This window comes from Notechis scutatus, chromosome 5 (genome assembly GCF_049901735.1).
Source record: "Notechis scutatus isolate UNSWTSFEM ecotype Mainland chromosome 5, rNotScu1.2, whole genome shotgun sequence".
Classification (NCBI taxonomy): domain Eukaryota; kingdom Metazoa; phylum Chordata; class Lepidosauria; order Squamata; family Elapidae; genus Notechis; species Notechis scutatus.
Window position 1 is genome coordinate 7,347,495 of NC_142013.1, and position 25,830 is coordinate 7,373,324.

Sequence of the window (25,830 nt, forward strand, 5' to 3'; positions counted from 1 at the left end):
AATACCTGTAAGTAGAAGAGCTAAGTGAACAAACAGATTCGTGTCTACATACCCCTTTGGCATCAATCACACCAGGCTTGGAATTAAATTTCACTGTTTTTAAACGCGCCTTCTCTTTCCTTTCCACCCTGGAGAGAAAGAGGAAGAAAAAAAGAGAGGAAGAAAGTAAAATGGAAATATGTATGAAATCCATTATTATCATTATAGCTATTACAGGTGGTTCTCGACTTACGACCACAATTGAGACCAAAATTTCTGTTGTTAAGTGAGACATTTGTTAAGTAAGACATCTTCTTGCCAGCTTTCTTGCAAGTTTGGGTTGCTGTTTGTACAGGTAGTCCTTGACTTACTATCGCAATTGAGCCCAACATTTCCATTGCTAAGTGAAACATTTCTTAAGTGAATTTTGTCCCATTTTATGACCTTTCCTGGCACAGTTGTTAAGTGAATCACTGTGGATGGCAAGTTAGTAACCTGGTTGTTGGGTGAATCTGGTGTCCTCATTGACTTTGTATATCAGAAAGTCACAAAAGGTAATCATGTGACCCCAGGACACAGCAATTGTCATAAGTATGAACCAATTGTCAAGCATCGGGATTTTGATCACATGACCACGAGGATGCTACAGTGGTCATAAGTGTGAAAAACGGACATAACTCCCTTTTTTCAATGCCGTTGTAACTTCAAATGGTCACTAAATGAGGACTACCTGTATTCAACCAAGGGGGGACATTTTATATATATATATTTGATATTTTGTTTTACATACATTTTTTAATGTTTATTTATTTTTTGTCTTTGTCTTTATTTTCCTCTTTTCTTCTTTTCTTCCCTTTTTTTTTCTGGATTTTTGCATTTTAACTTTGGAAATAAATTTACAAAATATAAAAATAGATATATGAAAACAAAAGATCAAGAGAAAAGAGTTAGGCAACCAGTGGTCCACGTAATGAATGGCTGGGAATCACATATACTTTGCCAGACCGGCCACCACTTAAACCTCTAAATCACGGCTGTCAAACCCTCGGCCCACGGACCGGATGCGCCATGCGCTGGCCACACCCATTTAGCGAAGGGGGAGAAAAAGTGCCGATACGTCATGTGACACCACCGTGATTTCATTGAGTTTGACACCCCTGCTCTAAATAGAAATGATCCTTGGCTCCATTTCATGAGAAAGGTATAGTTTTATTAGGAGTCAAGTGCATGGCAACAGTGCATAGCTAGGACTGAGAATCGCGCGCTAAAATCCCCAAGTTCAACTTTTTCCTCCCTTAACTGCCTCCCATTGCTAACCTCCCCAAACCCCCATGACCAATCAGGTTCAAGCAAGATATTTTCAGAACAATCACTACCAAGTGTAGGTTGGTATGCAGCTGCCTTCTTCTCCCAGCCGGGTAACCTTGAAGCAGCATCTCAAGAAGATACAGCATTTAGTTTCGCTTTCCCCCAAGTATTCCTTCCTCCCATCCACCGTCCCCAGAGTGGTGTCATGCCCCTGGTGGAGACTGACCCTGAGGGAGAGGAGGAACAGCCGACGGGGAGTGGAAGTGTGGCTCTGGAGGTTGTGGAGGAGGCTGGGGAAGGGCAGAGGCCGGCTGGGCAGTCAGAGGAGGACCCAGGCCCATCCCCTCCCCATCCAAGGGCACGCAGGGAGGAGAGGATAAGGGAGAGGCGTGGTCTAATCAGGAGGAGAGGGCCTTGATCCTCTTCATGGGCTGCAGCTGTGACAACTGGATAAGAGGACGGACATGTGTATTGGTGAGTGCTGGAAACAAAGCATGGAAATATCTGTAGTTTATGGTTCCTCTCTGAGTTTGGCATCCTTCTCAGTGTGTGTTCTGTTATCTGTGGATGTCCTACAGCCCTTATCTTGCCTGGTTTATGTTGTTTTTTTACTCTTTATAATTTAAACAGCATTTCCTCCTTCTTGTAACTGCTTGTGTGGGAGTTTTTTTTTTTTTGTCTCCAGTCAAGGATATTCGGAGCTTGGAAGCAAAGTGAAGGAATAAAAGGGGCTTCACCAGGTTTTTGTGACTGTGTTTGTTTGTATCCCACCCTGGGTCATCACAGTTCATGGCAGACTGTCACAACATGGTAGCAAAGCACGACGTGCAAGCATAACGTGGCCTCGGCCATATCTAGGATTCAAAATAGGTAGGAGAGATCCCACAAGTGACTAAAAAAAGCAAAGGTTTTAGATCTACCACTGTAACAGTAATCCCACAGCAGATTCACCAAGCAGCAGATAGATATACTTTAGGAGAAACACAGTTTCCAAAGGTTACATAAGGAGGAGTTATTTTTGACTACGGGAAGAAGTGTGAAAATTACACACAGTTAATTATTGTGGAACAAAACGACTCAGAGAACATTATTTTCAAGAAGAAATAAAACATATACTGCTGTTTCAAAACGGCTCGTTTTAAAACATTGCCAGCTGCAGCACACCAAGCTCATGTTACTATAGTTACAGCCTAACTTTGGAATAAATCTTCTTTTTTTCCCCCACTCCGAGAAAGCAGCACGTAGACATAGAAATGCAGCTTTCACATTCAGAGGGACTGATCTTTGAAGCATACATTTTAAATCTTGAAGAGGAAGTTCCATGTCGGAAAAGGCCCAAGGGGAAAAGACATTGAAAGGGAAGGAAAATTGGAAGTCCTAAGTGGGGAAAGGAAACCCAAAAGGCATATTGGGGAAGAAAGATAATTAGGTCAAAACTACATTCGGTCTTTTGATGATTATTCCACACTAATATTAAGTTGCCTTTCCTTTCTCTCTCTAACTTTTCAACGTGACTCAGTTTTATGATTCATTTCTGCTTTTAAGTAGAAAACTTTTGGGTCCGATTGGGTCCACACCATAATAAGACTTGTCTCTTTGTGGCTTGGATTGTTGTGCTCCGTAAACCATGATGTATGTTTTAGCAATTGCTTGAATAGGGTTAAACTCCTGGATTGTGAAGGCAGGATAGGGTACTGAATGAATTAATTGGCTTTTCTGGATTTTAGTTCCATTTGCTATGCCAGGGATATCTGGGAATAAACTAACCCCTCTGGCAGCAGCGTTAGGCATTCTGGTATCTGGCATTCTGGTATCCTTCCTTCCTTCCTTCCTTCCTTCCTTCCTTCCTTCCTTCCTTCCTTCCTTCCTTCCCTGCTTGCCTTCTTTCCTTCCTTCCTTCCCTGCCTGCCTTATTTCCTTCCTTCCTTCCTTCCTTCTTTCCTTTCCTTTCTTTTCTTCCTTCCTTCCTTCCTTCCCTGCTTGTCTTCCTTCCTTCCTTCCTTCCTTCCTTCCTTCCTTCTTCCTTCCTTCCTTCCTTCTTCCTTCCTTCCTTCCTTCCTTCCTTCCTTCCTTCCTTCCTTCCTTCCTTCCTTCCTTCCTTCCTTCCTTCCTTCCTTCCTGCCTTATTTCCTTCCTTCCTTCCTTCTTTCCTTTCCTTTTCTTCCTTTTCTTCCTTCCTTCCTTCCTTCTGCTTGTCTTCCTTCCTTCCTTCCTTCCTTCCTTCCTTCCTTCCTTCCCTGCTTGCCTTCTTTCTTTCTTTCCTTCCTTCCTTCCTTCCTTCCTTCCTTGCCTGCCTTCTTTCCTTCCTTCTTCCCTTCCTTCCTTCCCTTCCTTCCCTTCCCTTTCTTTCCTTCTTTCCTTTCCTTTCCTTTCCTTTCCTTTCCTTTCCTTTCCTTTCCTTTCCTTTCCTTTCCTTTCCTTTCCTTCCTTCCTTCCTTCCTTCCTTCCTTCCTTCCTTCCTTCCTTCCTTTCTTCCTTCCTTCCTTCCTTCCTTCCTTCCTTCCTTCCTTCCTTCCTTCCTTCCTTCCTTCCTTCCTTCCTTCCTTCCTTCCTTCCTTCCTTCCTTCCTTCCTTCCATTTCCCATCCCTCCCTCCCTTCATTCCTTCCTTTCTTTTTCCCTCCCTCCCTAAATATATAAATATATTTGTTTATTTAGCACAGGGATGTCAAACTCAAGGCCCGCAGGCTGGATCCATCTGCGGGGTTCTTAGATCTGTCCCGTGGGGACACCCTGGAAACAGTGAGGGACCGCCCATGGTGGTGCCTCTGCCAGCAAAAATGGAGCTCACGAGGACCATAGGCGCCCCTCCTGAGCTCCATTTCAGCTGCAATGGCCTCCGGCAGCCCTCTGCCAGCGAAAACTGTTTCTGCTGACAGAGGACTCGGGCCGCTGCCCCCGATACAAGTGACCTAGAGCTGGCGATGCCCCCCTGCCCCCCTGGAGGTCAAACGGTGGCCCTCAATGAAATTGAGTTTGACACCCCTGATTTAGCATATGGCATTCAGTGTCAGGGAAATGTCCACACGCTAGACGCAATAGCCTAAATTGCTAGTTCACTCTGTTTGGTGCTTGCATGCCTCTCCTTGGTGCACTGCAGGGGGAGAACTATCTTACATCAGCTGACTAGCGGTGCTCGGATTGCAGGCTCTGGGCTCCTCTGCCAATCTTGCTTTGCCTCACTTTATGTCACAATGCCTTGTGCCCAGCCAGGTCCAGCACCGGCTTCCGCGCTCCGCACATGATGAACGCAGCTTGGTTTTTCCCACCGAAGTGGTACCTATTTATCTACTTGCGGTTTTGCATGCTTTCCAACTGCTGGGTAGCAGGAGATGGGGATTGAGCGATGGGAGCTCACTCTGTTTCACAGTGCCGGGCTTGAACCGCCAGAGGGCAGACCACTTCTAGCTGGCAATTCCAGCATCATTAAGTCAACGTACCATCATATCCCTAAGCTTAAAGTTAATATGTTGTTCACAAATTCATACTGCCTCATTGTCAATATCATGTTATGGACAGTATGGCCTGTTGTGGCCCGCCAGTGGCCAGTGGAGTTGGCGGCAGACTCAGACAGTGAGGAGATTGGGGAGGAACATGGGCCAATCCTGGAGTCTAGGGAAGGCTCTGACAAGGGTTCTGCATCAGAGGCAGAGATGGGGCTAGGGGCATCTGATAGTTATCAGCTGCTTTCGGTCGGAGATCAGTGGGGCAGAAGAACAGCTGGAGCCTGTTCCCAGTGTGCGCATGCACAGAACTGCCAGGAGAAGGGAACTGTTCTGACCAAGGCTTCCTGAGACAGTAACAATCACACGCTTTATTTTTATTTCAATGGCTGTGCATTATGTGTGTTCACAGCCCGTAATGAGACCCAAACAGTTTATGAATAGTCCAACAGAAGTCTGCCACAGTCTTTTGGGATAAGATTGATAAGCACCCACCTTTACCTCCCTTGAAATGCTGCCAATGACTAAATTGCCAATTAGCTGTACAAGGCCATACAGAGCACAAAGTCAACAAGGAGTTTCAGTGTTTAAACCAACCAGAACGAACAAAGTTGCTTCCTGCAAAGGCTCCTGTCCCTTTGCTCCTCCTTTATGTCTTATGGGAAGGCCCAATCATCTCCAAGCTTTACTCCGTGTTGCCTCTTTTGTCTTAACTGTTCTTGCCTTCTGGCAGCTCTGTGCAAGCGCACCCTGGGAACAGGCTTCCCCTGTTCCTCTGCCTCACTGATGTCAGATTCTGGAAGCTCTAGAGTCAGCACATAACTCTCAGATGGCCCTGGCTCCATCTCTGTGTTAGACGGAGATCCCTCATCCGAGTCCTCCCCAGACTCCAGGACTGGCTCATGTTTCTCTCCACTGTCCGACTCTGCTGCCAGCTCCGCAGGCCGCTGGCGGACCACAACAGGAACAGTTAAGAAACAAGGGTTGACTCGGGAATAAAGGCAGAGGTGGATGGGGAATGGCCCCTCCCATAGGGAATAAAGAGGAGCAAAAGGGGAATGGTGTTGGCAGGAGACAATTAGTTCATTAGAGTTCCTGACTTCTTGCCAAGTAATTGCTTCTACAGCATGGCGTTTGGAAGATATCAGCCTGGCAACTCCAAGTCTGATAATTTAGGTCTGTAGTTGTGAAATCTCTTGAAAGACTGTTTGCTGGGACTTTGCTGGAGAGGAATTCACTTTAACCTAAATAAAAGGGGTTTTATCGGGACGAGGAGTCGGCTTCGTGCTTTTGGGAAGCCTAGGTTCAGAACAGTGCCATTATTAAAAATGAAACCGCTTTGTGGCTCTCCCTCTGTGTTTTTCCTTTTATATATATATTTTTGTATATCTTAAAGTGTGACCTTGCAACAGAGACTTGAAATGAGGTTTGCAAAAAAGAAAGAAAGAAGGAAAAAAAGAAAGAAAGAAAGAAGGAAGGAAGGAAGGAAGGAAGAAAGAAAGAAAGAAAGAAAGAAGGAAAGAAGGAAAGAAAGAAAAGAAAGAAAGAAAGAAAGAAAGAAAGAAGGAAAGAAAGACAGAAGGAAAGGAAGAAAGGAAAGAAAGAAAGAAGAAAAGAAAGAAGGAAAGAAGGAAGGAAAGAAAGAAAGAAGGAAGGAAGGAAGGAAGGAAGAAAAGGAAGGAAGGAAGGAAGGAAAGAAAGGAAGGAAAGAAAGAAGGAAAGAAAGAAAGAAAGAAAGAAAGAAAGAAAGAAAGAAAGAAAGAAAGAAAGAAGGAAGGAAGGAAGGAAAGAAAGAAAGAAAGAAAGAAAGAAAGAAAGAAAGAAAGAAAGAAAGAAAGAAAGAAGGAAGGAAGGAAAGAAAGAAAGAAAGGAAAGAAAGAAAGAAAGAAGGAAGGAAAGAAAGAAAGAAAGAAGGAAAGAAAGAAAGAAAGAAAGGAAAGAAAGAAAGAAAGAAAGAAAGAAAGAAAGAAAGAAAGAAAGAAAGAAGAGAAAGAAAGAAAGAAAGAAAGAAAGAAAGAAAGAAAGAAAGAAAGAAAGAAAGAAAAGAAAGAGGGAGAAGAGGACACAGCATACCTTCTTTTGCTAGGTATAACTCCCATCTCCTCACTGTCACCTTCCAGCATGACCCTCCTCGCTTGCCACCACTCGTCATCGGAGGCATTGATAACGTGGAGAATATCTCCATACTTGAAGCTGAGTCCTTGGCTGGGGAGGCCACTGTCCTTGCTTTTGTCATAGTCGAACATGGCTCTGTTGGAAGAAAAGACACCAAGGATGGCATGGTTAAACCCAACCAAGGCAGCGCTGGGCAATCCTCGGAGAAGGAACATCTGGAGTGGAACGTAAGATGCAAGTACAGCCAGTCCTTGATTTACAACTGCTTGAGCGGAGGGCTGGACTAGAAGGCCTCCCAGGTCCCCTCCAGCTCTATGCTGATTGATTGAACCACAACGGTGCCCCAAATTCCCATCGCTAAGCAAAGCAGCTGTGAAGGGAGCTTTCTTTGCCCCCATTTTTTGCCATTGTTGCTAAGTAAATCCTGGCTTTGAAGGTCAGAAATGGCGATCACATGACCCCCGCCCCCCAAGATAGTGCAACTGTCATAAACCCAAGCCAGTTGCCAAGAGCCCCAATTTAGATCACATGCCCATGGGGAAGCTGCAATGGTCGGTTAGTGTGAAAAGGAGTCATGAATCAGCAAATGACTGGTTGTAAGCCGAGGACTATTGTAGCTACATATTAAGAAGAGCTCTTTCCTTCTTTCTTTCTTTCTTTCTTTCTTTCTTTCTTTTCTTTCTTTCTTTCTTTCTTTCTTTCTTTCTTTCTTTCTTTTTTTTCTTTCTTTCCTTCCTTCCTTCCTTCCTTCTTCTTTCTTTCTTTCTTTCTTTTTTTTCTTTCTTTCTTTCCTTCCTTTTTCTTCCTTTCCTTCCTTCCTTCCTTCCTTCTTTCTTTCTTTTTCTTTCTTTCTTTCTTTTTTTCTTTCTTCTTTCTTTCTTTCTTTCTTTCTTTCTTTCTTTCTTTCTTTCTTTCTTTCTTTTTTCTTTCTTTCTTTCTTCCTTCCTCCTCCCTCCCTCCCTCCCTCCTTCCTTCCTTCCTTCCTTCCTTCCTTCCTTCCTTCCTTCCTTCCTTCCTTCCTTCCTTCCTTCCTCTCCTTCCTTCCCTCCTCTTCTTTCTCCTCCCTCCTTTCTCTCTCTTTCTCTCTTCCCTCTTCTCTCCTTTCCCTCCCTTCCCTCCTCCTCTTCTCCCTCCCTCCTCTCTCTCTCTCTCTTTCTTTCCCCTTCTCTCCCTTCCCTCCCCTTCCCTCCTCTTCTTTCTCCTCCCTCCCTCCCGCCCTTCCCCACCTCACTGTCATGTGAGTGGCTTACAATCTGACCAACCATATTATAAAAGCTTAAAACCATAAAACAATAAACACACAAACATTAACAAATAAATAGGTAAGTTAGTGGGCGATAGACCCTAGAATGGAGGTGGGTTTTTCTGATCAATTCTTCCAGTCCAAAGAAATTAAGGAAATCAGGTACATGAGGAGGTGGTTGCCAGATCTCATGGCGTGTTTGTTTATGCGTCTGAAAAAGCGCGCTCACACACATGGGCTAGAGGGCCCCAGATAGAAAATGCTTTGTTTTTGTTGTCATAGTATAAATCTTCCATGCCTTTTCAGCTGGAACAAATTGTTACGAACAGTTACATGACATTCATCATCATTTGAGGCCCACAGCACTCTTATGCCTCATTAGGAGCAGTCAAATAAAACTACCGTCTCGTCAGGCTAATGAAGTAAATTGTGGCAAAACGGGTGTCAGCACAGCAAGTGTTGTTAGATGGCTGTCTGCCCTGATACGGCGATATAATATTTGAAGCTCAAATGGAATATTTGAATCTAAGGTCAAACTAGGCTTGGAAGGAAGAAACTGTTTTTAGATAGTCTTCTTAGGAGGGGAATTGAGGGGGTGATGTTCCCCTCCCCTTTACTCTGCTATTCACTCAAATAGCAACAGCACTTAGACTTGTATACCGCTTTGCAGTGCTTTAAATACCTCTCCAAGTGGTTTACAGCAGTGATCCCCAACCTTTTTTATGCTGCGGCCCGGTACCGGCATCAGCTGGCGTCGCGCCCGCCGCCATCTTTTGATGAAAAAGTGCTTCCGGTGAGCTTTCTACCCGGAAAAGCTCACCGGAAGCACTTTTTCATCAAAAAGATGGCCGCGCCCAGCAAACCAGCGGCCCGGTAGGACTTGTTCCACGGACCGGTACCGGTCCGTGGACCGGTGGTTCGGGACCCCTGGTTTACAGAGTCAGCATATTTGCCGCCAACAATCTGGGCCCTCATTTTACCCACCTTGGAAGGATGGAAGGGTTGAGTCAACCTTGAGACTGTCAGGCTCGAACTGCTAGCAGTGTGCAGTGAATTAGCCTACAATACTGCATTCTAATCACTGTGCCACCACAGCTCCTTCCTTCCTTCCTTCCTTCCTTCCTACCTTCCTTCCTTCCTTCCTTCCTTCCTTCCTTCCTTCCTTCCTTCCTTCCTTCCTTCCTTCCTTCCTTCCCAATAGACTTCTATTCCACTTCACAGTTCTCTACAGCCCTTTCTAAGCGGTTTACAGAGTCAGCCTATTGCCCCCCAACAATCTGGGCCCACATTTTACCGACCTCGGAAGGATGGAAGGGTTGAGTCAACCTTGAGACTGTCAGGCTCGAACTGCTAGCAGTGTGCAGTGAATTAGCCTGCAATACTGCATTCTAACCACTGCGCCACCACGGCTCTTTCATCTACCAACCGAGTAGACAATAAATACCTAAAACTCACTCTTCATATGTTTCAGTCACCAGGCCTTTACTCATTTTAGTTGTTCTTCTTTGTGCTTTTCCAACACCTCAAAAGTCTCAACCTCTTTTTTTATAATGTGGTAACCAAAACTGGATGCAATATTTCCGGTGTGGCTTTGCCAAGGCTTTATGAAGAGATACTAAGTCTTTACATCAATACGAAATCTTCACATGAATACAAAAAGTATTCCCATTTTGATTCTACACCTCTGTTTATACACTTAATTCACTTAAACAACTCACTTAACAACTCTGGCAAGTGAGATTGTTAAATGGGGACAAACTCATTTAGCAACTGTCTTGCTTAGCAACCTAAATGTTGGGCTCAGAAGTGGTCCTAAGTCAGGACTACCTGTACAGCACTTCATTCCGCAAAGTATTTCATTTCATCGCAGTGGCTCTTCCAGCGGATGAATCCAGAATGGCTGAGCCTTGTGTGACTTCACATTGATCAGGGCCCAACCAGTTGAATGAGTGAATCGCTCTCTGCAGGGACTGGATGGCTTCATTGCTACTGGGAGCTGCAAAGTCTGATTGGATAGGCATACAACAAGGACCGTTAAGGAGAAGATGGAAGGAAAATACTTAGATCTATAATCTCATAACAGCACGCCTGGATAAAATCTCCAGCTGAGAAACTGGAGAAGCGTTGAAAAGCTGCTTCATCATTTGCTGACAAATGAGATTCTGCCAAAAAAAAAAAAAAATGTTTATAGCAGGGAGTTTTTGTCAGAGCTTTTGCAGCATGACTGCTATTATGACAACCCAGGAGCAAAACACAGCACACAGAGACTTAGACATTGAACAGTGGTTTATATACAACAGTTATATGCAGAAATATATGTGGTAGGCAAAATAACGTACAAGCAAGCAAAACTTCTTCTTAATGTGGAGAACTCTGCAATGAATACTGGACACAAGGAGAGAGAACCACACCCTCTAATGGCTGCAATATATATAAACACCTCTTAAAAGGGTCTTTAATCCCCAGTCTTAAAGGGAAATACCCTTGCTATGCTGAATCACACTTACTGCATCAACCACACCTGACAGCTATTCACTGCTGGTCGGCTCTTAAATCCCAAGACCTTAACAGTTTTGTCCAGACGTATACAGCTGTCTTTCTAGCCCCAGTTGTTAAGTGAATCATGGCAGCTGTTAAGTGTCAGGATTCTGGCAATTAACCCCATTTAAATAATGAGTCTCAAGCCAAACTTCCAAAACTTAAAAAGGATTTATTGGGAGTTAACATGTCCGGCACTGCCTGGGTGTAGCCAACTCTGAGACACATAGTTCATTGTCACCCTTGACCCTGGTTTTCCCCCACCCCCTGGGTGTATCATAATTCATATTCTCCAATGAGACACATCCATAGCCAAGAGTCATCAATCATGCTCTCCAGTTAGAATTTTGTGGGGCAGAAACTTCAGTCACCTAGTTACTATCTTTGAAAACATTTGTGGAATGTAGTTTCGGTTTTGCAAGCTGCTGCACTGCTTCCCTTTCTGTTGGCAACTCTAAAAAGACCAGAAAAATATTTTATGAGTTGACATTAAGTTAGTAACATGGTTGTTAAGTGAATCTGGCTTCCCCATTGACTTTGCTTGTCAGAAGGTCTCAAAAGGGAATCACACAGCCCTGGGAAACTGCAACCGTCATAAATATGAATCAGTTGCCAAGCGCCTGAATTTTGATCGTATGACCATGGGGATGCTATAATGGTTGTAAATGTGAAAAACGGTCATAAGTTATTTTTTTGGGGTGCTGTTGTAACTTTGATTGGTCACTAAACGAACAGTTATAAATTGAGGACTTTCTGTATTACACCGATATATTACAATATACAAGGTTCTCGGGAAGAACTCAATATGTACGAAGGCCAACACCAGCTAAAGAACCGGTAGCTGTTTCACATTGTCAACAACAAGAAGAACAATAATAATAATAAATTCTCTGCTTCTGAGATCATATCATAATTCAGGAAGTCTTTTCGATTTGCCATGATTTCTCACACAATGTGAGAAATCATTTCCCAAACTGAACAGAAATTAGGGGTCTAGGGGGAATGCAAATCTTTGGATGGAACTAAACCAAGTTTTACCCCAGTTCTATGTACTCATTTTAAATAATATCTGCCAACAATTTGTGGCTTCAGTTTAAATTGGTGAAATTGTATGCCCAAATCCCATATAACTACACATATATGCACTTCCCCTGTCTGATATATTGGGATTGTGAAATGCAACATATCTAGAGTGCATCAGGTTCCAAAAATAATATTTTGAAAGACCAGTTACCCAATAGCTTTTTTTCTACTCCTGAGCCCCAAAGAATCTTTTATTATTACGGGATGCTAAAATGCTATGAACAAATAAAGAATATTGGCCTATGTGAAATTATCAAAAGAAACAACTGTTGTGATTAGCCACAAAGGCTAACCTAAAAAGAGAGGAAACATTTCAGAATTTATTTTCTTTTTTGGTAGAGGGCTATCAATACCAATGGTTGCACTGAAAAAAAATAATCTATGATTGTCTAATCTCTTAAATCCTCAGGACTAAGAGCCATGAAAAATAGAGAAGAGGCAAATTGTCCTATCTGTCATGAGGTATACAAAGTAATTCAATATTACATATTTGCATTATAAATGAATATTTAATATGTAGGAATGAATGCGGCCCTCTGTAATATGGTACAATTCCGGACTAACACAACCTGTTGGAAATTACTCTTTCAGGCTTTCTCTGGTTAAATATGGAACTATCCATGGTTCTGAATATCAACTCATTTTAATATGCTATATAAAATAATCTAAAACATATACTGAACTACTGGTAATTATAAACTAATAATTCTAATTGTTTTAATTCAGATATTCTGAAGTTTTACAAACTTAGAAGTGTATCTCCTTTGAGTGAAGTTTGGTTCTTGGAGACATCATGGGTGATACCCCTGCAGTGGGTGTAGGACAACTTGGCACAGCCAACTTGCTGTATGACAATTCAATGCTATATTAATCATTTCATTTTCATTCTGTTACTTTTATTATTGGTGACCATGTGTTCATTGAAGTTATTGCAACTATTGTGGGTGTAGGACAACTTGGCATGGCCAACTTGCTGCACGACAATTCAATGCTATATTAATCATTTCATTCCGTTACCTTTATTATTGGTGACCATGTGTTCATTGAAGTTATTGCAACTATTGTATTTCTGGATTGACTTTTACGGTATTATTATTGGCCACGGTTCCATTGAAATTAATTTAACTGTTGTATTCGTTGAATTCTCCTGCAGTGAGTTCTCCCACAGCGAATTGGCCACACCTAATTTCCCTGCAGTTAGTTGCCCTTGGCGAGTTGGCTATAGCAAGTTGACCACAGCAAGCTGGCCATGGCGAGTTGGCTGTGCGAGTTGGCCATAGCACATTGTCCCATTCCTCCATGTAACAGGATCTCCTCCTGCCCAAGCCAGGGAGGAGGGGGGAGGGATTGGACTAGAAGAGCTCCAAGGTCCCTTCCAATTCTGCTATTCTGTATTCAATAAAGCTTATTTAATCAATTTGGTAGACATTTCCCTAATCACAGAGGCTGCATTTTCACAAAACATTCAACTCAATCAATCAGTCCAATTTTGGGGATATGATAAACAGTAAGGTAGCCCAGTAGGTTTTTACTTAAGAGTTAAAGCTTGCCAAGCGTAGCATATCCTTCAAATACTGAGTTTAGGTTTCTAACTTTTTTTTAAGCAAAGCTTCTGATTTATTTGGTTCAACAGATGCCTTGTGCCTTTTCCCATATCAAAATTTGATTTAGCTGGAGTAACTTTATCATCAATAACAACAACAACAATGAAACTGAAGCCATACTCTTCTTTTGAAAGAAATTTCATGACTGTCTATATCTTTTAAATATATCTGTATAGAATACCTGCAGGATGAGACACTAGTTTCGTGCCACTCCAAATGCTCTGTAGTTTTCCGGTAAGGATGAATCATCCCAAATCCAATTTTCTTGTTTGTCTGATGCTCAGGCAAGAAAATAGAATTACTCTCCCTTTATGGGGGCCCATGGCTAATGACTTCCTATTCTAACTTGCCCACTGGAGTGGTTTTAGGTTAGCAACCAAGGAAAGCCCATTTATTTAATCGGAAGCCTTATGGTATTCTGAATTAGCATCAAAAGGCAGCCTGTCTCCTGCGCAGTTAAGACTAATTCTAGCACAGAACCATCCTTCTTTCTATCAGGTTGACAGAACTGGATATATGGATTTCCATTCGTCACACTAAAGTGGATAAAATAAGAATTCAGCCATCTCTTAGGAGATTGAGGCTTTGCAGGTGAGCGAAATAAATCTTCTTTACTTGGCGTGGTTGCCCTTCGGGATACAATCCGTCTCCCACCAAAGGGCGCTGAGTACCGTTTATTTAATAATTGGCAGCATTAAGCAATACAATTTTGGATGACACGGGTCATTTGCAGAGCTACTCAACCCCTTTTTGCTAAATCAGACGATGCTCTTCGCCTCAGAAGGCACTTTTTCAAAAATGTGAGCCCGAAGGTTTGTTTTTTTACAGAGATGATAATAAAATGAAATATTTTATGCTGCGGAGAGTTTTATTTTCTCGCCCCCTCTTTCTCACACCATCCATATACAGTATTTTTCCACTTTAGACAGTGGTATTCAGCAGATTCTGACCAGTTCTGGAGAACCAGTAGCAGAAATTTTGGGTAGTTCAGAGAACCAGCACATCATACCTCTGACTGGCCCCGCCCCCATCTCTTCTCTGCCTCCCATTGAGTCCCAGCTGATTGGCTGGGTCTTCTTTTGTTGCCCTGCACAGGAGAACGGAGCTGGAAAGCAGGTTAGCGGGGTGGGGAGGGAATGGGATTTTGCGGTATCCTTCCCCTGCCATGCCCACTAAGCCATGCCACGTCCACCAAGCCACGCCCACATAACCAGTAGTAAAAAAAAATCGAATCCCATCACTGACTTTAGACTGTGACAACCCAAAAGATAGGAACTTGCCCCAAGCACCTTACAATGTGAATTTGGTTAAAGGAGAGGTAGAAATGGCAACCTATAAATTTGATAAAGCGGGAAGCCCAAGACGGAAAAAGAAAGCAAGACAAGGGAATTCTTACATTACAGGTAGTCCTTGACTTACACCCATTCGTTTAGTGTCCATTCAAAGTTACGATGACACTGAAACTAGACTGACTACCATTTTTCACACCTACATTGCAGCATCCCCACATGATTACGTGATCAAAACTCAGGCGCTTGACAAACAACTCATATTTATGATGGTTGCAGTGGATGTTTTTTGCTTGTAGTGGGGGAAAAAAAAGAAACATTGATTTTGGGTTTTGCTGATTAGATAGGTTTGTTCTTCTAGAAACGGCTGATACATAATAGTTTGTAAAAGTTAAAAAGTTGAGGCCGTAATGTTGTATCTTACTCTACTGCAGTAAAAAGAGTTGGAAGTCAATGCTTTTCTTTCTTTTTCCCCACTTTTTTCCCTTTACTTTTTTCTCTCCCATTTTCCCACTGTTTTCATTTTCTTTTGTATTTTATGACTTGAAAAAGTTAATAAATTTTTTTGGAAAAAAAAAGAGAGAGAGAAATGCAGAGGAAGAATTTGTACCATGCGGCATAGTTAACAACGTATGAGGTTTTTTTTTTTTTTACCATGAGTTCAGAATTTTAAAATAATTCTCAAAAACATATTTCCCATTAAAAAAACACATTCCCCTTTAGTTTATTCATTGTACTTCGGATGCTTAGCAACTGGTTCATATTTATGATGGTGTTCTGACCTCGGCTTCCCCCAAATAGCACTAAGCAGACTCTTTGTCCTGGCAAAACCCTTTTGTATTAAACAAAGGTGAATTTCTTGCATTCACTTTCACCCAAAGGCCTGGCAAACAGTCTTTCAAGGGTGTGATTAGGAGCTTATCTAGCTTGGAGAGCTGCCAAGTAAATATTTCCAAACGCAGTGCTGACAAGGAAGGGCTCGGCACAGAGTCTCTGAGATGCACAGACAGATCTTCACACTGCTGCAATGAACAAATTGTTTCCTGCAAAAGCCCCCTCCCCTTTTGCTCCTCTTTTAATCCCTATGGGAGGGGCCATTCACCATCTACCTGTGGCCTTACTCTCACATCGGCCCTTAGTTCGTCATTGTTCTTTTCGTTTGGCAGCTCTGTGCATGCGCAGGATTGGAACAGGCTCCAGCTGTTCTTCTGCCCCACTGATCTCAGACTCCGAAGGCAGCTGATGACTGCCAGACTACCCTGGCCCCATCTCTGCCTCTGACTCAGAGCCCTCGTCCGAGCCTTCCTCAGCCTCCAGGACTGCCATCTCCACTAACCGCCGGTGGGCCACAACAGATGGTTGCAGGAGTCACCTGCTCCCATTTTGCGACCTTCGGACAAGCAGAAGTCAATGAGGAGGCCAGATTCACTGAACAACCATCTTACTAACTTAACAACCGCAGGGAATCACTTAACAACCGTGGCAAAAATGATCATAAAATAGGGCAAGATTCACTTAATAGCTGTCTCACTTAGCAACAAGAAATTTTGGGCTCCATTGTGGTCGTATGTTGAGGGCTACCTGGGATAGTTTCCTTTGAAACTATAGTTAAAAAGGGTAGGATATTATAGCAATTTTCAATTACTTCCCTTGAGCGGAATTAGCTAAGAACTGCAGACTTTAATAAAAGGCAAAAAAAATAAAAATGGATATGATTTAGAAAGGAGCCAGGCTATAATGAGGACTATTGTGTTGGAAATGGCAAAAGTCTGGTTCCAGAGAGACATTATGATCCTTATGGCTGGCTTCACTTGGGGGCTCAGACTTTTGGGAAATGAAAATCACCTGGTAGAAATAAGCAATAGGAAGTTAGGGAGGCTTCGTTTTTTTATTCCTAGCAGACACAGTTCTTGGAGGCTTACTACCTGTCCATTAATAGAAATCAGAGCACTGGGCTGGATGGCCAGATCTCTGATTGTTCAAGATCCCTACAGCAGAGAAAAAAACATCAAGGGAATTGCAGCAGATAGAAATACAAAAAGAAAAAGTAAAGGAAGAACCCCCCAGAAAAGTCCAATCAGAGGCAGGCATTCACTCTTTTAACAATGCTATATAGAGTAGATGATGACCTTTACTGACAATTCAGACAGAAGTTGAGATGGCCAGTAGGATTTGCGGGAAGGAGGGAGGGAGAGAGAGAGAGAGAAAGAGAGGGGGAGGGAAAGAGAAAGAGAGGGAGGGAGAGAGAGAGAGAGAAAGAGAGGGGGAGGGAAAGAGAAAGAGAGGGAGGGAGGGAGGAGGGAGGGAGGGGAGGGAGGGAGAGAGAGAGAGAGAGAGAGAGAGAGAGAGAGAGAGAGAGAGAGAGAGAGAGAGAGAGAGAGGAAAATGAAAAGAAAGAACTTTCCTTCCCTCCCCTCCCCTCTCCTTCCTCTTCTCTCCCTCCCTCTTCTCTCCCCTCCCCCTCTTCTCCTCTCCTTCCTTGTTGGGCGTGGTTTGTTGGTCATGGCAGGGGAAGGATACTGTAAAATCTCCATTCCCTCCTCACCCCACTAACCTGCTTTCCAGCTCTCTTCTCCTCTGCAGGACAAAAGAAAACCTAGCCGATCAGCTGGGATTCAGGAGGCAGAGAACAGATGGGGGCGGGGCCAGTCAGAGGTGGCATTGGCCGGTTATCTGAACTACTCAAAATTTCCGCTATCGGTTCTCCAGAACTGGTCAGAACCTGCTGAATAGCATCTCTGTGTACGATACATGCGTGAACACTACACAATTTAACAGTTTTTGCTTTCTTTGCGCTGAGAGCATCTCTATTTTTAATTCTCTTTCCCCATCTGTAGCTAAATTCTTATGCAGGCTCTGTTATAGCGATTCACTTTGCAAAGTATCTAATTCTCCACTCTCTTTGAACTAACTTCTTTCTCTTCGTTGAAAGGAACGTATTTCATAATACCCCAAAGGTTGCTAGTTGCTTAAGACTTCTGTGCTAGTCTGTAGAACCGTAATTGTTTAGGACACTTACATTAACTTGTACAGATTGCTCGTTGTAGATATTGAAAACTAAACAATTATTCGAGCACCTTGCATCCCAAGAGTCTCAAATCATGTTTCAAGCACTTAAAGAACTGCATTGATGGGTGATGAACGTTAGTTTCATTTCCCCCCAAATATATAAGCTTATTTGATGAGCTATAAAACATTAGGTGTCATTCAAAGGAAGATGGCACTTCGCTGCATGAGGCCTGGATGCTGGATTCAGACAAGAGCAGCCCTGTATGGCAAACAAAATGTTATTTATATTTGAGATTTTGAAAAGAATAAATGCAGTAGGCACATTCTGTTACTATGGGACAGACTTACCTAAATTCAAAACAATTACTATGCTGGGCATTGCTAGTCATAAAGTACTCATTATGGGGAGATAAATGATTGCAGGTGTTAAGCTCCTTCCTTCCTTCCTTCCTTCCTTCCTTTCCTTCCTTCCTTCCTTCCTTCCTTCCTTCCTTTCCTTCCTTCCTTTCTTCTCTTTCTTTCCTTCTCCCCTCCCCTCCCCTCCCCTCCGCTTCCTTTCCTTCCTTCCTTCCTTCCTTCCTTCCTTCCTTCCTTCCTTCCTTCCTTCCTTTCTTTTCCTTTCTTTCCCTCCCCTCCCTCCCCTCCCCTCCCCTCCTTCCTTCCTTCCTTCCTTCCTTCCTTCCTTCCTTCCTTCCTTCCTTCCTTCCTTCCTTCCTTCCTTCCTTCCTTCCTTCCTTCCTTCCTTCCTTCCTTCCCCCCTTTCTTTCTTTCCCCCCTCATTCTTCTAGCTTTCTAGGAACTCTGTTATCTTATCAGTTATCTTTTCTCCTTAATCAACATGGCATATTTTTAAGCAGAATGCAACCATGTCCTTTTCCCCTTCCAGGCCACCAACCAGGAATATATGCCACCTACCAATGCATCCCTTTTTAAAAAAATATATAAACATTTGAGGCAAATCAAGCCAAGTGGCGAGAACATAACTTCTGTTTGTGTGTTCCTTTGCAGTTTCTGAGCTGGTCGGTTTTCTTGCAGACATTTCATGACCCAACTAGGTAACATCATCAGTGCTGATGATGCGTAGCACTGATGAGGTTACGTAGCTGGGTAATGAAACATCTGCAAGAAAACCGACAAGCTCAGGGAGTGCCAAGGACCTTACAGTCCTAACCATCCTCCTCCTCCTCCTCTCTGCAAACCCTACTCCCTTCTAACACTGATGAGGTTACCTAGTTGGGTAATGAAATGTCTGCAAGAAAACTACCAAGCTCAGAAAGCACCAAGGACCCTATAGTCTTAATCCTCCTCCTCCTCCTCCTCCTCCTCCTCCTCCTCCTCCTCCTCCTCCTCCTCCTCCTCCTCCTCCTCCTCCTCCTCCTCCTCCTCCTCCTCCTCCTCCTCCTCCTCCTCCTCCTCCTCCTCTCTTCAAACCCTACTCCCTTCTAGCACTGATGAGGTTACCTAGTTGGGTAATGAAAGGTCTGCAAGAAAACCACCAAGCTCAGAGAGCACCAAGGACCCCACAGTCTCCTCCTTGAACCCTGAGCTACAACTATTCTCTTCTTAATGTCTGTTTGGCAGGTCCACATACCGAGACCTTTTTCAAAAGGGACTATTAGGTCTAATTCCCCAAAGCCCCACGCCCCGTGGGAAGCCCCCTCCAAAGTATAATGCAGCCTTGCAAACCCACAAACGGATCTATATTTTTCATCCCAGTTCAAAAAACAGGCCTATGAAAATATAATGGGAAGAGTTATTACAAGCCGGGGTCTCCCAGCCGGTTTGAAATGGAAGGCTGTGGAAATCTTAGCACTTAAATCAATAAACTCCCGGGCTATTGGCTTTAATGGACAAAAGAAAAGAACAATGAAGAATTATAGTTAGGTAGGATAAAATGGGAAGGGGGAGAGGGAATGTCAAGATGGAAACATAGCTCTTGGAGGCTTTCAGAGGCTTTAAAAGGTCCTAAATCACACAGCTGGAAAGGAATCTCCAAGATCACTTCCTGTAGCTTTTAGGCGATGTTGAAAAAAAAAAATCTACTGCTATAGTAATTTTTGCAAATAATCATCCAAGGCAGAAATAAAGCATAAAATAGGTTGCTTGCGGTCAATAGTGTTGGGGAAGGAAAGATTTCACCCTCCTTAGGTGCCAGCGGGAGAGGATAAGGAGGCAGTGATGAAATAGAATATAGAATAATAGAGCTGGAAGGGACCTTAGAGGTCTTCTAGTCCAACCCCCTGCTCGAGCAGGAGAACCTATATCATTTCAGACAAATGGTTGTCCAGACTCTTTTTGAAAGCCTTCCGTGATGGAGCACCCACAACTTCTGAAGGCAAGCGGTTCCATTGGTTGATTGTTCTCATTGTTAGGAAATTTCTCAAGAAAATACACTCAAGATCCAGAGGGATCTGGACAGACTAGAACACTGGGCCGTATCTAACAAAATGAAAATCAGTGTAGAGAAAAGTAAAGTCCTACACTTAGGCAAGAAAAACCAAAAGGACACATATAGACTGGGTGAAACCAGGCTCAATAGCGGTAACTGTGAGAGGGATCTTGGAGTCCTGGTGGACAAGCAGCTAAATAGGAGCCAGCAGTGTGCAGCAGCACCCAAAAAAGCTAATGCAATCCTAAATTGTATTAACAGAGGGATACAATCAAGATCAAGTGAGATACTAATACCACTCTATAAAGCCTTAGTAAGACCACACCTAGAGTACTGCATCGTTTTGTTCACCACATTATAAAAAAGATGTTGAGACTCTAGAAAGAGTACAGAGAAGAGCAACCAGGAGGATTAGGGGACTGGAGACTGAAACATATGAAGAACGGTTGCAGGAACTTGGCATGGCTAGTCTAGTGAAGAGAAGGACAAGGGGAGACATGATAGCAGTCTTCCAATATTTGAGGGGCTGCCACAGAGAGGAGGAAAGGGTCAAGTTATTTTCTAAAGCACCTGAAGGCCAGACAAGGAATAATGGATGGAAACTGAACAAGGAGAGATTTAACCTAGAAATAAGGAGAAACTTTCTGACAGTGAGAACAATCAACCAATGGAACAGAAGTTGTCCTCGGAAGTTGTGGCACCATCACTTGAGCCTTTCAAGAAGAGACTGGACTGCCATTTGTCAGAAATGGTGTAGGGTCTCCCGTTTTGTGGGGGAGGGGCTGGACAAGATGACCTAAAAGGTCCCTTCCAACTTTGTTAATCTGTCATCTGTTAATTCTAGGTTGCTTCTCTCCTTAGTTTCCAATCATCGTTTCTTGTCTTGTCTTTTCGTGCTTTGGAAAATAGTTTGACCTACTCATCTTTGTACCTCATGATACCTGATTCTTGACAAATGTTTCTTTTCTTTTATCTACACTGAAAGCATTTGCACAAAAGACAATTTCCTTCTGTGTCCCATCACACTTGGCCAATAAAGAATTCTATTCTATTCTATTTGTAGGAACCCCTCAAATATTGGAATAGTGCTATCATGTCCCCCTTAACAGAGGTGGTATTCAACAGGTTCTGACCAGTTCTGGAGAACCGGTAGTGGAAATTTTGAGTAGTTTGGAGAACCGGCAAATGCCACCTCTGACTGGCCCCTCCCCCATCTATTCTCTGCCTCCCATTGAGTCCCAGCTGATCGGCTGGGTCTTCTTTGGTTGCCCTGCACAGAAGAATGGAGCTGGAAAGCAGGTTAGAGGGGTGGGAAGGGAATGTGAATTTTGCAGTATCCTTCTCCTGCCACGCCCACCAAGCCACGCCCACAGAACTGGTAGTAAATTTTTTTTAATCCCACCACTGTCCCTTAATACTTCTTTTCATTAGACTAAGGTAAAAGTAAAGGTTCCCCTCGCACATACGTGCTAGCTGTTTCTGGCTCTAGATTGCTCATCTCTGTTACAAAGCCGAAGAAGAGCCAGTGCTGTCCAAAGACGTCTACGTGGTCATGTGGTAGGCATGACTAAATGCCGAAGGCGCACGGAACGCTGTTACCTTCCCACCAAAGTGGTCCCTATTTTTCTACTTGCATTTTTTACGTGCTTTTGAACTGCTAGGCTGGCAGAAGCTGGGACAAGTAACACGAGCTCACTCTGTTACATGGCGCTAGGGATTCAAACCGCTGAACTGCCAACCTTTCTGATCGACAAGCTCAGCGTCTTAGCCACTGAGCCACCGCGTCCCTTCATTAGACTAGACATACCCAATTCCTCCAACCATTAATCCCAACACTAATTCTTATTTTGGTCACCACATTATAAAAAAGATGTTGAGACTCTAGAAAGAGTGCACAGAAGAGCAACCAGGAGGATTAAGGGACTGGAGTCTAAAACATATGAAGAACGATTGCAGGAACTGGGCATTGCTAGTCTAATGAAGAGAAGGACCAGGGGAGACAGGATAGCATCTTCCAATATTTGAGGGGCTGCCACAGAGAGGAGGAGGTCAAGCTATTCACCAAAGCACCTGCAGGCCAGACAAGGAATAATGGATGGAAACTGAACAAGGAGAGATTCAACCTAGAAATAAGGATAAATTTTCTGACAGTGAGAACAATCAACCCATGGAACAGAAGTTGCCTTCGGAAGTTGTGGGAGCTTCATCCCTGGAAGCTTTCAAGAAGAGACTGGACTGCCATCTGTCAGAAATGGGGTAGGGTCTCCCGTTTTGTGGGGGAGGGGCTGGACTCGATGACCTAAAAGGTCCCTTCCAACTTTGTTAATCTGTTAAACTGTTGTGAAGTGAGTTTTGCATTTCACAATTTTCAGGCTGCAAGTGTTAAGTGAATCAGTGCCTATTTATGGTGTTAGTAGCCCGGTTGGTAAGTGAATCTGGCTTCCCTGTTGACTTTGCTTGTCACAAGGTGACAAAAGGGGGATCGCGTGACTCCAGAACCCTGCAACCATCATAAATAGGAGCCAGTTGCCAAGGGCCCACCTTTTGATCACATAACCACGGAAGTCGCCACAAACAGTCGTAAGTGTGAAAAAAAACATGGGTCCTTAAGCCACTATTTTCAGTGCTGTTGTAACTTCGAACAGTCATCAAATGAAGGGTTGTAAGTCAAGTGTATTTTAGGCACTAACACTTAACAACATTCTAGAATGCACCGGTAAGTCTTTTGCAAAATTAGCTCCCCGTATTTGGCCCCCTGCAAGGAGGCAGGCTAAAAAAGGTGCAATTAGTTTACATTTGTTCTTTGCACCTACCCCTCAAAAAATAAAAAATAAAAATAAGTTTGTCTGGCATCGTTGATGATATTCCTCCAGACTTAATTCGCAAAGGCTATTTTTTGACTCAAGTTCCCACCAGCTGCTAGCAAAAAGCACTGCGGGAGCTCTATTTTCAGCAGTTCACTAAAGTGCATGTACTGCTGACAGCACCATGTGGCGTATTTATTATTCCGAAAATGGAGTCAAATTGAAAACTTTGAGGACCCTTTTTTTTTTTTTTGAAGAAAAAAAAATGCATAAAGTACATTAACCCCTGCTTCTTTCATCCCAAATTCACAGGCTGAGTATTAGGAAGGAAAGAATAACAGAAGAACAGAGTTGGAAGGAACCTTGGAGGTCTTCTAGTCTAGTGATGGTGAACCTTTTTGGCACCGAGTGCCCAAAGCATGCATGTGTGCATGCACCCCCAAAATGCAATACGTGCGCCCACACATGCATGTGAGCATGCCCCCGCACTTGCATGTGCATCCCCGTGTATGTGAGTGTCCCCCCCGTGCATGCACCTCACCCTTACACATGTACCCTTCTCCCTCACATGCACAGCTGAGACAAGGGGTGGGATTCAAATTTTTTAACAACTAGTTCTGTGGGTGTGGATTAGGTGGTCAGTGTGGCTTGGTGGTCATGTGACTGGGTGGACATGGCTTGGTGGTCATGTTATTGGCTGGGTGTGGCCAACTCAATATCACTCACTTCGAGGCACACATCTCCTCGCCTGGCCTCTCATGACTGTGGGGATGCTGTAACAGTCGTAAGTGTGAAAAACGGTCATAAGTCACTTTTTTCAGTGCCATTGTAACTTTGAATGGTCACTCCACACAAGCAAAGTACCAGCAAAGGAGGGGGAAAAAACTCCAGAGAAGTTCCTGAGACAGGAAGTCTAGTCCTGCCAAGAATGTAATAAGGGTTAGCAGAGAGTCAGTTTCTATAAGCAACACCAGAATGTTTCCTTCCTGCCTTCCTTACAGGATTAGCCCTGTAATTTCTTCTAACAACCGGTTCTCCGAACTGCTTAGAATGTTAACAACCGGTTCTAGCGAATAGGTGCGAACTGGTAGAATCCCACCCCTGGCTGATACCCAAAGACCAGCTGGCTAGCAGGCACATGCACATGCACGCCAGAGCTGAGTTGGGGCAATGGCACATGTGCCCACAGAGAGGGTTCTGCGTGCCACCTGTGGGTTCACCACCGCTGTGCTATAACATTAGAGCTTTAGGTTGGAACAGAGAAGATTGGTGCAGCTAGTCTTTGAATTACAACCGCAGTTAAGTTTATAAGTTGGGACAGTTGTCAAGGGTAACCAGACCTGATTTTACAATCTTTTTCATGGCCGTCATGTGACAGTTGTTAAGCACACTCTGTAGTTGTTAAGCATATGCTGCGGTCATTAAGCGATGCCCTTTTGTTAAGTCAACCTTGAGGCAGCATCTCAGGAAGATACAGCACTTACTTTCATTTCCCCAAGCCTTCCCCACTTTTTTCCTCCTTCCCACGGTTCAGGGCAGTCTATCACCACATAGCAGTGAAGCACAAGCAAGGATAAAGTGGCAGCAGACATTAACTGACATTTGCCATCATTTTGAATTGCCACTAAGTGACACGTTGCAAATCGGGGATGACTTGTCCTGAATCTATTCTGTTCTGATACAAACAGTTAAATGGATTTGTTTTTTTAACCCTCATAAAAATTATGAGCTCCTAGGCATTTTCTGCTAAACAGAAGCATGAAGTTTCCTCCCATAACCATGTTTAGGAGATATGATCTCATGCTACAACCTTTTGTCTCATCCTCAGCTCACTATGGAGACAACCTAGATTCATCCTTTAGCTGTTCCAGTTTTAAATTAGTGCTTTCTATCTTCTCTCAACATATCTTGGTGTACAATCGATGCCGCTAAGAATGAGGCTAGAACTGGAATCGACTGAACAGCTAGTGATTGATTGAAACTACTGACAGTACATCCTTCTCATTCATTAGCCACTGCCCTTCAAAGGCCAGGGTTGCTGAAGAAACCAGAATATAGTTTCTGCAGATACCCCTGTCCAGGTAATGCTGTGCCCACTGTTTGCAAAGCATCATTCAGACCATACCAATGCTCCTTATACATAGTGCTATACCGGTCTTCTGAAAGACCGTTGTATTTATCATTGAATGAAATAAAAATATTGTTCATTCTATCTGGAGGAGAGGAGAGGAGAGAGAAGGGGGGAAGAGGCAGGGAAAAAAGAGAAGAGAAGATAAAAGAAGAGCAGAGAAGAGAAGAGAAGAGAAGAGAAGGCAGTTTGGTCTAGTGGTTATGACTGTGGATTTTTGATTGTCCCAACATTCTCACAGTCACATGTTCAAAATTTGGGTGCTTGGCAATCGGCAAGTATTCACAATGTTTGCAGTATCCTGGGATCATGTGATTGATATTTGCAATCTTCCTAGCCAGCTTCCAACAAGCAAAGTCCATGGAGGAAGCCAGATTCACTTAACAACTGTGTTACTAACTTAACAACTGCAGTGATGGAGCAAAATTCACAGGTGTCTCACTTAGCAATGGAAATTTTGGGGTCAATTGTGGCTGAAAGTTGGGGGCTACCTGTATACTGTATACTCCTCTGATGACCCAAGGATTGGAGTCTGAGTCCTAAGTCAGCACTATGGAAATCAGCACCATGGAAAGCTCCTCAGTATAGAGAGAGGTTGCCTTAGCCCAGAATGAAAGCACATGAAACTCAGACCAGTTTTTCTCAACCTTGGCAACTTTCGGGAGGGTGGACTTCACTCCCAGAATTCCCCAACCAGCATGCTTTAGCTATAATGCCTTGGTAAGACCACACCTGGAATATTGAACCCACTTCTGGTCAACACAATACAAAAGAGATGTTGAGACTCTAGAAAGAGTGCACAGAAGAGCAACAAAGATGATTAGGAGACTAGAGGCTAAACCAGCGGTCCTCAACCCTTGGTCCATGATGACCCAAGGATTGGAGTCTGAGTCCTAAGT

At 43.5% G+C, this 25,830-nt stretch overlaps 1 protein-coding gene across 30 annotated transcripts in view; it reads right to left on the minus strand.

Moving 5' to 3' along the window:
• Positions 1-25,830, minus strand: part of DLG2 (discs large MAGUK scaffold protein 2) — a 1,023,659-nt gene that overhangs the window by 43,524 nt on the left and 954,305 nt on the right. For all 30 annotated transcript variants that reach the window (XR_015749696.1, XM_087966067.1, XM_087966065.1 and 27 more), the window contains 2 exons: positions 6,803-6,979; positions 53-128 (listed from right to left, as the gene is read on the minus strand). Coding sequence is in view for 29 of the 30 variants with exons in the window: in XM_087966067.1 (XP_087822193.1) it covers positions 53-128; positions 6,803-6,979 (253 nt within the window). In the remaining variant the exon portion in view is untranslated. The remainder of the gene's footprint in view (positions 1-52; positions 129-6,802; positions 6,980-25,830) is intronic.